General features: G+C 37.4%; 4 protein-coding genes across 4 annotated transcripts; 1 reads left to right on the top strand and 3 right to left on the bottom strand.

Moving 5' to 3' along the window:
- The first annotated feature begins 235 nt into the window (after nt 1-235).
- On the top strand, nt 236-1,540 carry arl14 (ADP-ribosylation factor-like 14). Its single transcript, XM_053329436.1, has one exon. It carries the CDS (start codon nt 569-571, stop codon nt 1,172-1,174), a length of 606 nt encoding a protein of 201 aa, XP_053185411.1. The 5' UTR covers nt 236-568; the 3' UTR covers nt 1,175-1,540.
- Nucleotides 1,541-2,080: 540 nt separating this feature from the next.
- On the bottom strand, nt 2,081-2,925 carry LOC128369637 (uncharacterized membrane protein C3orf80). The gene has a single exon (XM_053330715.1). The coding sequence runs from the start codon at nt 2,687-2,689 to the stop codon at nt 2,081-2,083; it is 609 nt and encodes a 202-aa protein (XP_053186690.1). The 5' UTR covers nt 2,690-2,925.
- Nucleotides 2,926-4,264: 1,339 nt separating this feature from the next.
- Nucleotides 4,265-7,848, bottom strand: LOC128368589 (zona pellucida sperm-binding protein 3-like). The gene is made up of 8 exons (XM_053329435.1): nt 7,444-7,848; nt 7,184-7,299; nt 6,683-6,786; nt 6,374-6,551; nt 5,915-6,032; nt 5,200-5,285; nt 4,829-5,100; nt 4,265-4,610 (listed from the first exon to the last, which is right to left on the bottom strand). The coding sequence occupies exons 1-8, from the start codon at nt 7,846-7,848 to the stop codon at nt 4,525-4,527; spliced, it is 1,365 nt and encodes a 454-aa protein (XP_053185410.1). The 3' UTR covers nt 4,265-4,524.
- Nucleotides 7,849-9,862: 2,014 nt separating this feature from the next.
- On the bottom strand, nt 9,863-11,452 carry LOC128369638 (interleukin-12 subunit alpha-like). Its single transcript, XM_053330716.1, has 7 exons — nt 11,434-11,452; nt 11,193-11,338; nt 11,015-11,098; nt 10,771-10,812; nt 10,511-10,633; nt 10,212-10,256; nt 9,863-9,988 (listed from the first exon to the last, which is right to left on the bottom strand). Exons 1-7 carry the CDS (start codon nt 11,450-11,452, stop codon nt 9,863-9,865), a joined length of 585 nt encoding a protein of 194 aa, XP_053186691.1.
- Between the last annotated feature and the right edge of the window lie 3,210 nt (nt 11,453-14,662).

Genomic DNA, 14,662 nt, shown 5'->3' on the forward strand with positions numbered 1-14,662 from the left:
TTGAAAGATGGAAAAAGATATAAAGCCATTACAATAAATCAAGAGTATAAATATAAATGAAAGCAATACTTATAAGCTACAGAAGATCTGACTATATAATATTTTAACAACGAATTAAGCACTAAATAGATTACCAATATTTATAATTTTTTAAATAATGGAAAATAAATAAATAAATAAAACAGGAAGGGATTTTCACAGCCTTACCACCCAAAGTGATCTTATTGAGGGCTTAATAACTTACGCATTAGTAAACGCAGTAACATTAATAGAGCCATTACAGTTACAATTTGTAAATTTTTTATAAAGGCCGCCTTGTTTGGTCTTGTTGTGGCTACAGCTGACTGTGACACGTTTAAAACACACCAGGAATAACCTCGGGTATAAACTTTGTCCTCTGATATGGTTCCTTATCTGTGAGCAGTGAATTGCAGTCAGCACGGAGGTAATGGCTAATCTGCTAAACTATGGGCAACGCACTAAGCAAACACCGCGTCAGGAGAGTCATTTACAGTGAAAGATGTGACTATCCCACTTGATTTGACTGTCTTTATCTGTCCACATCACCATGGGCCAGCGGGGATCTAAAGAACCGGAGGTCCGAGTTCTCCTTCTGGGTCTGGACAACGCTGGGAAATCGACACTCCTGTACAAATTGAAATACAACATGTGTGTCAGCACAGTCCCTACCATTGGTTTCAATGTGGAAATGCTCGAGGCAAGAAAGAACAGGAAGAACATCGCCTTAACCGTATGGGATGTCGGTGGACAGGGACAGATGCGGCAGCACTGGAACAGTTTCCACCAGGACACAGCGGCCGTCCTGTTCGTTGTGGACAGTTCGGACCGGCGGCGTCTGGAGGAGGCGCGACGAGAGCTGGAAAACACGCTGAGGAGTGATCTCTTGAAGGGCCGTCCGCTCATTGTCCTCGCCAATAAACAGGATGTCGGAGACGCACTGACCGGCACTGAAATCAAGGACCAGTTTAACCTGAGAAAGACTTGTGCAGATCGGGATTGGTTCGTTCAGCCTTGTTCCGCATCGACGGGCGTTGGAGTTGAAGAAGTCTTCAAACGAGTCGTTCAAATGGCCAAACTTCCATCGGACTCTGGGGCGATGACAGAGACTATCAAGGGCACAGTGCACTACCTCAAAGCCAGCAGCAGACATTAAGATTTATTTATATGGATTTTGTTGTTATTTGCAAACAGTCAGTAATGTTTCAAATTATTATTTTTTAAATGTTATATATCTAAACTGCATTATAGCCTAATAATAAAATCATATGAAGAGACTATTTAATTAAGTTTATAAGTTCCTTTTAAGTGAAATGATTCCTTTGCTCATACATCTCCAGTGAAACTGCATAATGCAGCAAGCTAATACAGAGCAAGTGAAACTACCAGGAAACATAAGATAGTGATAAATACTGTACATTACAAGTAACTCTAGAACTATTTTCATTATAACGTCTTTCAGCTAAGTGCATCATTTCAAACAGCTAACTCTTGGGTTTACATTTCCTTGATGCTGCATCAATACCAGCGACATAAGTAACAAGTTCATAGTATATTTATATGTTTTGCTAATATGAAGATTGATTCTCGGTTGTGAAAAATCAATTTGGCTGGTGTTTCATTTCAGTTTTTAATGCTCCTGTCCTTTAAAGTTTCTGAGAAGCCAATGAGTGTACAGTTACATGTTGATAAATCACCAGTGTTTCACAGTATAGTTTCAAATATATCCAGTATGTTATGTTAGGTTGACATTAACAACTGTTGCATTATTAATTAGAGAGCTAAAAAGACAAAGCAATGCCATGCTGGACGATAATACAACAGTCAAATGGATGAATAGATAGATAATTTACTAATATTTTATTGATCTAACGTATTTGACATTAGTTAAGTGACCAGTAAGCAATAAGTTCACCAGTGAGTCCAAAAAATAAAATAAAAAAAAATGTTGCAATGAGGCACGCAGTTTACCCTGCTGGGAAAACCTCTTGGGCGTTTAGTTTTTTCTTGAATGTCCACTCTAACAATATAAATTACGATATTAAACATGAGTTCAGTGGTGCTACAGTACCGCTCTACCCAATTGACACCCTTGTGAAGTAGCTTGCACCATAGAGGATTCGGGCTTTCCTCTGCACCCATCCCGCACCGTCTCTTCATATGTCGGCAGACTTTTGCATTCATCGTAGGTGGGCAGTTGAGCAGATGCGGCTGGATCCATCGGACTGTCCCCTGTGCAGATCTCCATAAGCGGCTCTTGCGATATTGTGGCAGCTGGGTGTCCGTTGGGTGGGGGGCTAACCTGTCTGGGTTTTGAGCACAAGGCTCTCTGGATAAAGTATCCCACAGCGAAGAGAAGGAGCATGATAAGAACTCCAGAAAGTTTCCGGGTGACCATGGAGATGTTGTAGTAAGTCATGTCCTCGAACTTCCTACAACAGGGACCAGTGGTGTTTTTTCCCACTGGACAGCAGTCTTCGTCATCCCGACAGACGGCATGTCCACATTTTCGAATGGTATAAACCACTGAGCGGACCAAACAGCAAACAGAGAAGACTGTCAGCATTTGGCCTTTGTACAAAAACATTGTAGTTTTCCACGGGACGAAAGGATTCCAGTGAACCTCGATGGTAAAGCTTGGGAAAGAAGACGCAGGCGAGGAGTCACTCATTGATAACGCACTGAGGGATAGGCTGGTTGAAACGCTGACGTAAAGCCATCATGTCCAGAGTAAAAATAGTGGGAAAACGCGTCAACAAATTAACAATCATCCAGAGCCCTACTAGGGATTCTACTCAGACAGCTGATTGTGCATAGTCTCGCAACATGAATAGATATTTACTGTGCCCCTACCCTCTGTACTTCACTGTGCCACTGATTTCTTATGCACTGAGCAGGTATATTGACGCTGTCTAGAGAATCGCACACAATCGCAACACAGGCCTACATTGCCTTCAAAGGCTCATTCATCTCACGTCAAAGTAAAAAGGCGCCCAGGAAATCGACCAGTCGTGTCGGAAGCATGGAGAAATGACCAATGACTAATCGTGAAGGAGGGAGGGGACATCAAAACAAGCCGCCTGAAGCAGCTAACGTTGCGGTTTCAGGACCATGGACAGCACTCAAACATGCCCATTATGGAAAACAATGGCGAGTGCTGCCCACGGTGCTGACACGACTACATCCAAATAACTTAATGTTCTAGCTGGCAAGAGTACAAAAGATTTCCATTACATTTGCAGTATTAATAGTGTTTAGTATACATCCTGAGAGTCAGATCAGGTCGTACTTTAAAAGGCTGATTAGTAGATGCCATGCTTTAAGTGCAAAACCTTACTAAAAAACACTGAACGTCTTGGGTAAACTGCCACAATTAAGCACACTAAAATTTGTTCTTTTAAAAAAAAAAAAATCTAGAAAGCACTTTACAAACACACACCAACATTCACACACACACACACACACACACACACACAATGCAATGATGGTGGAATCTGTCATGCCTGGTGCCAACCTGTTCATCAGGAGCAATGGAGCGCTTTGTAATGTGTATAAGGCTAACTAACTCATTCACACTTCTGGGGCATTTTGCACAAGGACACTTACATGCAGACTAGTGGAGCTGGGGATCAAACCACCAACCTTCTCTTTAATGGGTGAGCCACAGTTGAGGATACAGAAAAATCAAACAGTCAGTGGAGTGAGCACAAATGTTAAAAATTGGTATGATTTTGACAGAAGTTGACACAAGGGGAAAAAAATCTAAATGGCTGTGACTAATTGTTTCACTGGATGTGGGAGGCAAAGCCAACATTTGATATTACATCATGTATCCCTCATAATGATTAATCAATAATATGACTTGTGATGAGTAGGTTGTGGGTGGTAATGGAGGGAAGTGCTCCCTAATAGACATGTATTATGCGAGATGAATCTTGCAGTCAAAAGGGATATATTGTGTGTTTGTGTTAAAAAGTACACAAACACACAAAGCATCCTTTCAACATCCACTCCTGCTGCTTGAGCCTAATGAGTTTGAGTGCTTATAAACCAATGCTAATTCAATTGTTTGCTAAAGCCACACTGAGTTCTTGCAGCGATAATTTACAGGAAGTTAGATTTTGTAAAGATCAGATATCAAATAATAGAGAAAATGGCAATTATTGTGTTTTTTTTGTTTACGCCACAACATCAATTACTAACAAGAAAAAAACAGATAATCTTGTAAAATATTTAATGGTGAAAAAAAAGGGTTACATTTGTGCAGAAAGAACTGTAACAAAAGTTATATTTTAAGTAAAACGATAACAGTAAATACTAACAAGGTAATGCATATGTCAAGTGAAATGATATTTAGAATGACAAGATTCATCTCTGAGGAAAGGCAGTTTTGTCCAAAGTGGCTGTGTGTGGGGTTTCTAGGATGCTGTTATATTTCTTCTGCTTTGAAAAAGGCAGGAATGAAGTTACTGTTTTTTTTAATCTTCTAGAGTCCAATCCTCAGTTTCAGGTGTTTTTTTTCGTGGGTGAAAGTGCTGTTGTGGAATCTTTTGGCAATGTGACAATAAGAGGTCCCAGCTGGACAGTTCTCTCTGTAAAAACAACCAACAACATCAGATTCATTTAAAAATATTGAAAGGATTTCTTTCAGCTGCATTAGAAAAAAAGGTCTTATGGGTGACACGTAGACCAACATTATTTTTTAGATTTCACACACGAGGGTCCAGAAGTCTGGGACCAAATGTTTGGACCTACTGTCAATATTAAAAAAAAAAAACAACCTGTAAAAGTTCCTATCTTTTGTACTCACCCACTTTGTAGTCTGCTTCTCTTTTCATCAATCCAGCAGGGGACTGTTGAGGCCTGTAGTGTATGCTCTGGTGCATTCCAGGCCGGAAACGGACAAAAGTGGCCGGGTGATGTTTGGCGCTGTTCTGGACAAAACTCTCCTGTGCCGTCATGTCGAGCCAGGCTTTGGTGCTGACAGTTGTTTTAGGAGGCTCTGTGGATGGAGGCTCCTCAACCCGATGAGAACTGTCGCAACTTCTACATACATGGTCATTACCATCAACTGACAGCCATCTGGATAAGGACAGTTTTTAAAACATATCAGAACTGACCTTGGATTCTCCTGACAGTAAAGTTTAATACCGATTGTAAAAGAGTGCATTATGAAAATACCTGTTGCCAATAAAAGAACACGCCCTGTTTTGAGAGCTGACAGCTGACGCGACTGGAACAGCCTTCAAGTAGCAGGTGATATAGACCTGTGGAAGATAGATTTTAATGTGCAATACAGTCACACCAGTGGCGGCTGGTGAAAAATATTCTAGGAAGCTTTCGGTAACTATCCCAGTAAAAGAACCCAAACCAAAAGATACCATTGTATTAGGGATAAACAATAATTATTTAATTGCCCTTTAAAAAAACAGTTATGACAGATAATGACAATGATATGAGATGTACATTAGTGAATACTCTTAATACAAAATTCAAGTTCTTGAGACATTTACAAGTGGATGATGATTAAAAATAACTATATTCAAAGAAAAACTGTCATAGGAACACAAAATGTACCAATTGGAGTCTAATCAGCATTTATTTCTCACTCCCTTGAAACCTGGGGACTGTGTGTAAATACTGAGTTGTATGTGAGTGAGTTTGAGAGTGTGTGTGTGTTTGTTTGTTTGTTTGTGAGTGAGTGAGTGAGTGAGTTTGAGAGTGTGTGTGACCTGAAAGAAGAGTGTGACTGTCACACTCTTCTTTCAGGTGATTTAAAAACAATATAACTGGCTCACTGTGCACATTTTAAAATGTGGCGGTTGTGGGAGGGGGGTTACATTGTCAAGCAGTTTGTACAATAAAGCTTTATAACAGTGAAACAAAGACAACCAACCTGATTGTTGGGCTCCTGGTCAAACCTGAATGCATCTAGCTGGAATCTAAGCGTGTGCTCTGCGGCTCTTGGTAGGAAATGAGAGCTAGAGTTTGTCAGGTAAGCATCAGCAAGACATCTGTAAAACAAACAAAACACAAGCAAGTTCAAATTTTTTGAATCAATCCTTCTTCAGTCTTCACTTCCTGAGGAGACAATGAGACGAAATGCAGACAGCGCTACCTTGTCATTGAAACCCATATTGTGGTCGGAAGAGGGATTACATGCTACCTTCAAGTGCTCCTCGTAAACTTCACTTTTACTGGCAGTCTGTATTTTTGACGGTATTCAAAATCTTACCTTCGGGATTTCTAGCCTACCACCCAAGCCTAATAACTTACACTGATTTTAGAGATGTGGGATGATGTGTATGTATGCGATTTGGTTTCATCATGTCTATTATCGATTGGAGAAACTCACCCGTAATGCTCAATAAAACCATATCTTAATGTTGCCTTTACATCGGGTGTTACTGTGGCAACACAATGGTTGACGTAGACTCGTAAGGGCATATGGTTACCCATGATGACAGACACTTGGAAATGAATTGGGTCACCCAGGAAGTATGCGTAAGATCCTCTCTCAAACTGCCAGTCCTCTGCAAAGATTAGTTGAAAGTTAGATATCAAAACATGCAAGAAATAAAATACTTTTGAAAATTCTAGTGTACAAAAGGCATCTTAAGTGATCGTGAAAAATACTGCAACAGAACTCATTAATTTCTAATACCCGTCATGAGTTGCAGACTGAAGTCTATCTGATCGTCAGCTGTGGCCATGGAGATGAAAGGAACCCAGTTGGGATGCAGAGAAATGCCATCAACACCGTATCTCCTGAAAACAGAACAGTGTGGCAGCACTGATCAACATAAAATAAATGGGCAATTATCTTGATCAATAAAGTATTTTTAAAAATAATTTTAACAGCAGCTCCCATTCTCTTGTTCCAGCCCCTTAAATGTACATTTTCTGGGTTTCTTCAGTTGTTAATGATAACAATCATGATTTGTGGACATTTTAATTGCACCTTGGGCTTTGGTAAAAAAAGTGTCTGACATTTAATAAACCACACAACTGAATAATCGAGAGGAAACAGATTAGGCCTGCTTCGCAGCTCTAACAGCAATTGTTTGAATGTTCAAGAAGGCCTAATACATTTCAAAGATCAAAATTCAACTTCACAATACACACTTAAATTACTGTGTGTAGTCTACTCTCTAAATTAACTTACTTGTCATAATGACATTCAAGTGGAATAGTTGCTCCATCCAGTCTCAGCAAACCATCAGATGAAGGTTCAGGTGAGTAGACCAGCACAGTAGAATAGATAATTTTCTCTATTGTCGACTAGAAGACAAGAGTGAGTCTTTCAGCTTGTACCATGTAACTAGTAATAAAATCCCAAATTCAGAAAACGAGAGATCCCAATGTTGAATATACTTTTCTACTAACACACTTTGCTTCAGTCCCATTACAAAACATATTGCTTACAGAGAGTTTGGTTCCACAGTCCGTCAGGTGGGCCTGTAGGATGAATTCCGCCTCTCCTGATGGGACTGCACCGCATGAACTCCCCTCTCTCACTAAGTCTGAGCCCAGGCGCAGGTGTTTGCCGTCCACCAGAAGGCCGCTTTCAAACAAATCAGCTTGCACCACAACCTCCATTGAATCTGGGTGGCACTGGACCACGACGGGTCGAGGTTGAGCATTGAGCTGCGGGCTTTGTTGTTGCTTTACAGCAGCAGACAGCTCAGACTGAATAGTCCTGCTCGGGCTGTGAGAGTTTTCTGTGCTGATGGAGCCTCGGCTGTAACCTAACCGGCTTTCTGTGAGTTTGCAAAATGAGAGAAGGACAATGATCCACAAGGTAGAGGTTCGCTGCAGGTTGCGGTCCATGCTTGCTGGGCTGCTTTGGGAAGAGTGGCGGGTCCCTCAACCACTGAAAATATCAACACAGATGTGAGTAATCTCTGTGATTTGATCTTCTGAGACACACCTGTTTCACTGCAAGCATGAGTGTTAATCATGAGGCTATGTAACCAAAACATAGAAGCAACTTCAAAAAAATAAATACACATGTAAATGTACGTGTTTAGTCTAGGTCTATGTGATCCACTCATAACAATAAAACGTGTTTTTTTTATTATCCCATAACTGTATGTTGTGTCCTTTGGTTAAACTATGCTAAAACTATTTTGTCCACTAGGTGGCATTACAACTGCAGATATAATTTCATTCATTTTTTAACTGCAATATTTAAATGGAGAACTGAATTAAAGTACATAATTCTAGTTGATTGACTGATTAAAATACAAAATACCAGAATTTAAAGTTCCAGTGTTAAAACGGTAAAAAAAAACAACAACAAAAAAACAAAAACACGGTAATCCATGCTCCCAGAAACATGATACAGAAACGTGCAATTTGATAGAGAATAATGATATGCGTATATATTTGATATTGATATTTGAAGTCTGAAATTACAAAAAAAAACGTGTTAATGTAGCAATTTGGATATGTTGGATAGCTGATTAGCTCTGTTTTAAGAAAATGTAACCTGCATCACAGACTTTCCTTTGATGTTTTTTTATATTACAGTATTTTTTGCAATCTGTGGGCAGCAGTGTCACTGTTGGTCCTCTGTAACAGGAAGTGTTGGCTCTTTTGGTGCACTTTGTGAATGAAGACTAGCAGCAAGCTTAATTGTTTCTACAGCTGAGCAGGCCTTAACAGTCCAAAGCTTTTACTATTATTTTTGTCACAGGTATTCATGCATTGTATTCATACTTTCTTTTGGTTTCACACATTTTTGTGTGTTGAATACGTCATAGGTCTCTCTCAACCCGAGCAGCCACAAATCTCTGTTGTCAGTTCCTCTGAACATGGAGGGTATGCAAATTGAAACAAAGGGATAGATGTCATTTTCAGTTAGGTTTTAACCAACATGACATACACACTTTCAAAACATGATTTGAACAGTTGGGCACTGAGGTGAAGGAGTTCACCCAATCAGCTCATCAGGAAAGCCTCAACGTCTTCAGATAACTGAAAACTTTATCTGGACATTCCACTGTTAATTCTCAGCTATTTGTCAACTCATAGATGTTCAACACAATGATATTTGACAATTTGCTCTATTTCTATGGACATTAACTTTGACAATTGAATATTGTCCAAATCCTAACCCTGACCCCACTTCAAATAATAGTTGAATTCAGACACTGATAACTGTTGAGTGACTTTCACATCCTTGCTAATATCAAAAAACATACAGTACATCTAACATTATTATGGTCACATGATAGTAAGCTGATTGTTAACGTTGGACTTTCCATATCAAGTGTGATTTAATTGACAAGGCAGAGCTGGTGGTGCTGACTTGGTTACAAGAATATACTTTACAGTCAGGTCTGTTGTCCAGACAGTTTGCAAAATGCCACCATGGCAAGAAAGTCACATATTTAGTGATTCAAGACCATCAAAAACTCCAAGTGTAGCAAATTTAACAGTTTTGTGTTAAATAGACTATACAGATTATTGTTTAATGTTTGTAATAAATTCAATTAACCAAGTATAGCTGACAGGAAAAAATACTTGTTTCACATTCTGGAGTTAATACATAACAAGTGAAAAACATTGGAAAATAAGGAATGACAAACTAGCACAATTTATGCAGAGAAAAATGTTTATTTGATGATTCACAGAACCAAGTGATTACAATAAAAAATAAATAGCTGAAAATAAATAATCCATAATAAATAGTCTTTAAATACACTTTATAACAAAAATAATTTAACACATAACATGTATAAAGTGTTTTTCTGTCATAATTAAATAAGACAAACAGTAACTATAATTTATAGATTTTATAGGTTAAGTTTCTGTACGTAGCTTTCTAAACTATTGATCTTTAGTGTATTCCAGAGTTCATGTATCCAATGACTCTGTTGATTGTGATGGTGCGGACCTGGAAGCCCTTCAGGACTTTGCAGAGGCTGAGTCTTTCATCGTAGGTGCTTTGCTGGTCTGTCAAAGCCTTTAAAAAAACAAAAAACAAAACAGGTTTCAGGCATTTTAAAGGATGTTACAGTCAGACTATAACTGTTCTTCCAAAAAAGACATATTTGGATTAAATGTTTTGATTTCTTGACCATAACAATAATTATTTTTTACCATCTTCAATTTCAAAATCTAAAAAGCCCCAAACACAGTTGTATTGTGAATCATGGCTGTGTGACATGCATTGAAATATCTCTTACCTTCTTTGAAGCCAAGTCTGCAGGAAAAGACTGCGCAAAACAGTTCTATTGAGAGCAAAAGATAATCTGTTAATTCATTTCTTAATTCAATAGTACATAAGATGCAGCTAATAATGTAAATTCTGGGCTATAGACTTCAGTTATAAAATCATCCTTAAAACCTCCCTCTTTAAAATGTTATACATATACGCATGCAATATCTAAAACAGTACTCTCTAGTGCCTCTTGTGAGACAGCTAGCTTAAATAGTAACAATACCACTGAAGATATTTTTGTATTGTGTAAAAAAAATCAGTTACCTCCATCAGCTCTCTGAGGCTGAACAGAACAGTCTTGCTGAGTATGATGTCAGGATCTGGCTTAGCAGCAAGAAATCTGTAGTAATACTGCAGATCCTCCCAAATGCTTGTTAGACATGAGTCCTAGATTGAAAAAAACAACAAAGATCACATAAATATATATACATATGAACTATCAGGCAGCACAATACTACTGCTAAATATGTGTCAAAAGAAAAATTATAAAGTGGCAGCTTTGTGACAGAGAGAGCTCAACGTACCTGATCAAATTCAGATTTAGCCGTCCCAGAGCAAGTTGCTTCCTGTGTGACAAACAGTTACATTTTAGAGTCACACTTACAAAAGATTTATAAACATTTTAATGTAGCTTGACATAAAAAGGGTTAGGATAAGAATATAGGACTGTTATATTGTTTTAACAATTTGATTAATTATTTTTCATTTTTCACTAACCCTTTTTTACAACCAAAGTACATCTATATGAAAAAGGCTTCCCTATAGTACCTTTGGTGCGCACACAGATGGCATGTTAGTGTCTCGTAGCTCCACACTCTGCTTTGTACAGTCAATTCCAGTGAACAGGTTGTTCTGTGGGGAAGAAAGACAAATTTAAAACCATCACTGTAAATTAAAGACAGATTAAAGATTACGTGTAGACTTTAGTGTCATTTTGCAAGCATACCTGTGTGAGTGTGTCAGTGATGTTTTCTAGAAGTGTTCGTGCATAGAAAATACAGGAGTCCTTCATTGGTCCTTTCACTGGCAGAGACTGGCTGACCTGCCACACAGGACAGCTGACCACTAGAAGCAGCAGTGCAGGAGTAAAGTCTGGCAGGAAAAATACAGTCCACATGTTAATCTCAAGTCTCAACTAGTTTCTTTCAAAGAGACAACATTGTTCAGTCAGTGGATAGCATACTCACAGAGCTTGATGAGTGGCATCTTGGATAAGTCTGATTCTGATTCTTTGTTGTAACTGACTGAGCTCAGGCATCCTTAAGTATACAGGATACAGGGGTTTTCCCCCACTGTACAGTAAGAGTATTACAGCTCAGCACCGTACAGGTTGTGTATTTCCCGCTTTCACATTACAGCAATGTTTTGGTGAAACTGGAATTAACAGGCTGATGATGAAAACGTGTTTACATTAATCTTAAGGTTAACACAGTGTTTCACACTGTTTATTGTTGACATTTCCAAATAGTTGAGAGTGAAAGTATGATGTTATATGCTATTTTAAACACATTTAATTTGATATATTGTAATAGTACTACAACTACAACTACTTCTACTACTTATGAGGATGATAATAATAATACTTGCTTCACATGAAAATATAATAATAAAATAATAATAATAATAATAATAATAATAATAATAATAATAATAATAACTTTATTTTTATATAGCACCTTTCAAAAACAAAGTTCACAAAGTGCTTTGACAGACAAGGCAAGCAAAAGCATTACAATGAAAAACAAGACACACAGCATAGAGAGAGGTAATAAGACTTTTAAGATGAGAGTAGAGGACAATGGAATACATTTGGAGATTGTGATGGGAGTGATACAACTGAACTCAGTTTGTATCACTCCCACTACATTCACACGGGTTTCTTTTACATTTAGTTCATTCTTTTTCATTTAATTCATATTTTACATTACAAATAAATAACACACATTTGGTTTATAAAGTATTCATTTTATTTCACATTTGGCAGTACATTAGTTTCTATTTGTAAGCGCGCACATTTAGTTAACTTTTGTAAGGTCATTAGTTCTAATTTGTTCTTTTTTTCTAAGTTACCAGTTTGGGGTGCTGCTCCTGGAGACATCTGGCCACGCCCGGGCAAAGGATGGGCACCAGGAGATGGAGCTGTTAAATACCAGGAGTGGCTGATTGGGTTATACCATGTCCTGCTACTAAATATTTGAATATTTAGTCAGGTATTTTTGGGTTTGTTAATGTAATCTTTTTGGGGGGAGAATTATTTTATTTATTTGTTTCATTGGTAGTGTGTGTTTGTTTGTCATCCCTATTGTGTTATGTATGGTCTGATCAGCCAGTATATATGTTCCCCATGTCTTCATTTGTTAGGTCAGGTCTGTTAGTGTTAAGTTGACTTTATTTGAGTTCTGTTTATTTTGACCTCTTTTATGGGCCCAAAACTTTAGTTATTTTGTTTTTGTATCATTTTGTAATTTTGGGTAAAATAAAAAACCCTCTTTCTTTAAAAAACACCTCAGTCTCCTTTGTTACCCAGCTTGGCCCCTTACAGAGATAATGAGAATGTAAATATATATTTAAAAAAATAAGACAAAGTAAAATAAGATTAAATAAAAAGACAGTAGCAATAAGCAAAATGAACAGACAAGCAGTTGTCATCACATAAAAGCTCGATACTGAATGTGTGAGCCTTGACTGATCACATAAAAGAACATAAAAATCATTTAAGAAAAAAAAAGAATGTAACATAAGATGTAAAATAGAACCCACTTAAAAACATTAAGGTAAACATAAGATAAAAATAGAGAAAAAATACAATACATAGTGGTGGTTATTTGAGATTTAATAAGCAAAATTTCATTAAGTGTCTTGCCATGTGTACACAATCTGTAAATCAATGCTTAGGTCTCTGAGGCTATATGCAAACAAAACCTCCCTTTTCCCAATGGACACACACTCACAGAAATAAGCCTCTTTTAGCTTACCTATAAGACTGAGAAAAAAATATTGATTGACAAACAGATATAGAATGATTTTATTAGAAAATGGGGGTTTTTATAATTAAATTCTGTAGGAGAGAATGGGGTTGGTAGTAACATTTTTGACTTTCTTTTGAATTCCTCATAAACCGTATACTCAATAGATTTCCTTTTTAATTTGTAATTGAAGCCTAAAGTGTCAGGTAGCAATAGAGTGGTTGGTCTTACTCTGCTTCAGCTGATTCTGTTCAAAAGCTATGGGCCATGAAATATGTCTTGTTTACTTGCGACAACCCACACACTATGGGGTTAATTGAAATATAACAACAACCTAACACATTTCCTGCACCTCCAGACTTGTTTGTCTTCCTGACAAAGTTCCACGTCATTTAACTATCTTAAAAGAAAGAAGAACTAGATTTATCATACCATGTATGTATATGCCAACATGTGACAACCAACCCCAAAGAGAATGTGACAACACCTGGGATTTTTTGCTATCAGCAAAGCTAACAACCACAAGTTTTGTCGTAGCTACGAAAAAAATCTACCTATCGCTCTCTCTTCATGCTTTTTTTCATGATTGTTTTATTAGAAACGCATTGTGCAAAAGTCCAGAAGAGAAACACTGAAAAGTTGGATATTTACGTTTTCACATGAAAAACACTAAATGTCCTTTCACCTCAATTTCAAGTGGTTTACTCCAAAAATGATCTCTGAAGTACCATAATTTTATTTCCAGTTTAACACTTTCAATTGTATTTAAATGTCTTTTTATTTTGCCATGTGTTGCTTTTATATCTTATCTTGATGCATTTTATTTTTTATGTGAAGTACTTTGAATTGCCTTGTTGTTGAGATGTGCTATACAAATACAGTTGCCTTGTCTTGCCTTGCCTTCAGGTGTGCTTACAATGTAATTGATGATCCACAGTCCTCGTTTTGAGAAGAAATGTATTTAAAAGTTTATTTTATGCTGATATGAGGCTTCAAGCGCTCTGAGTTAGTCAGATAAAGTGGACATTTTCCACAGATACAGTCTATTTAGTTGTTTAAAAAATAATGCTTTTGTGTCTTGATGGACAGTGTTTTACTTTATGATGGAAGGACTGAAATAAAAGAGGGGGATTTGGCACCAGTAAGACAGCAGCTTTGACAGATATTTAACTTTTAGAGAACTTTAGATTTTGTCCCCTTACATTGTAAGTGGAATATGACGGGATCTCTTGATGACTAGCATGAACATGACAAATGATTATAGCAAGAAAAATGTGTCAGTGTTCATTAGGGAACCTGACTATTTTGGTTGTTCTTGTGCTAAATAACTCAAAGTATGTTTTTAATCAGAGCAATTAGTATTTTTGTTACATTTTAATAAAACAATAACAACAACAACAATGATAATAATACTGACAAAAATCTAGAGTCAGTTAATTTAGGTCAACTG

The sequence above is a fragment of the Scomber japonicus genome, chromosome 12 (assembly GCF_027409825.1).
Source record: "Scomber japonicus isolate fScoJap1 chromosome 12, fScoJap1.pri, whole genome shotgun sequence".
In the NCBI taxonomy this organism is placed as follows: domain Eukaryota; kingdom Metazoa; phylum Chordata; class Actinopteri; order Scombriformes; family Scombridae; genus Scomber; species Scomber japonicus.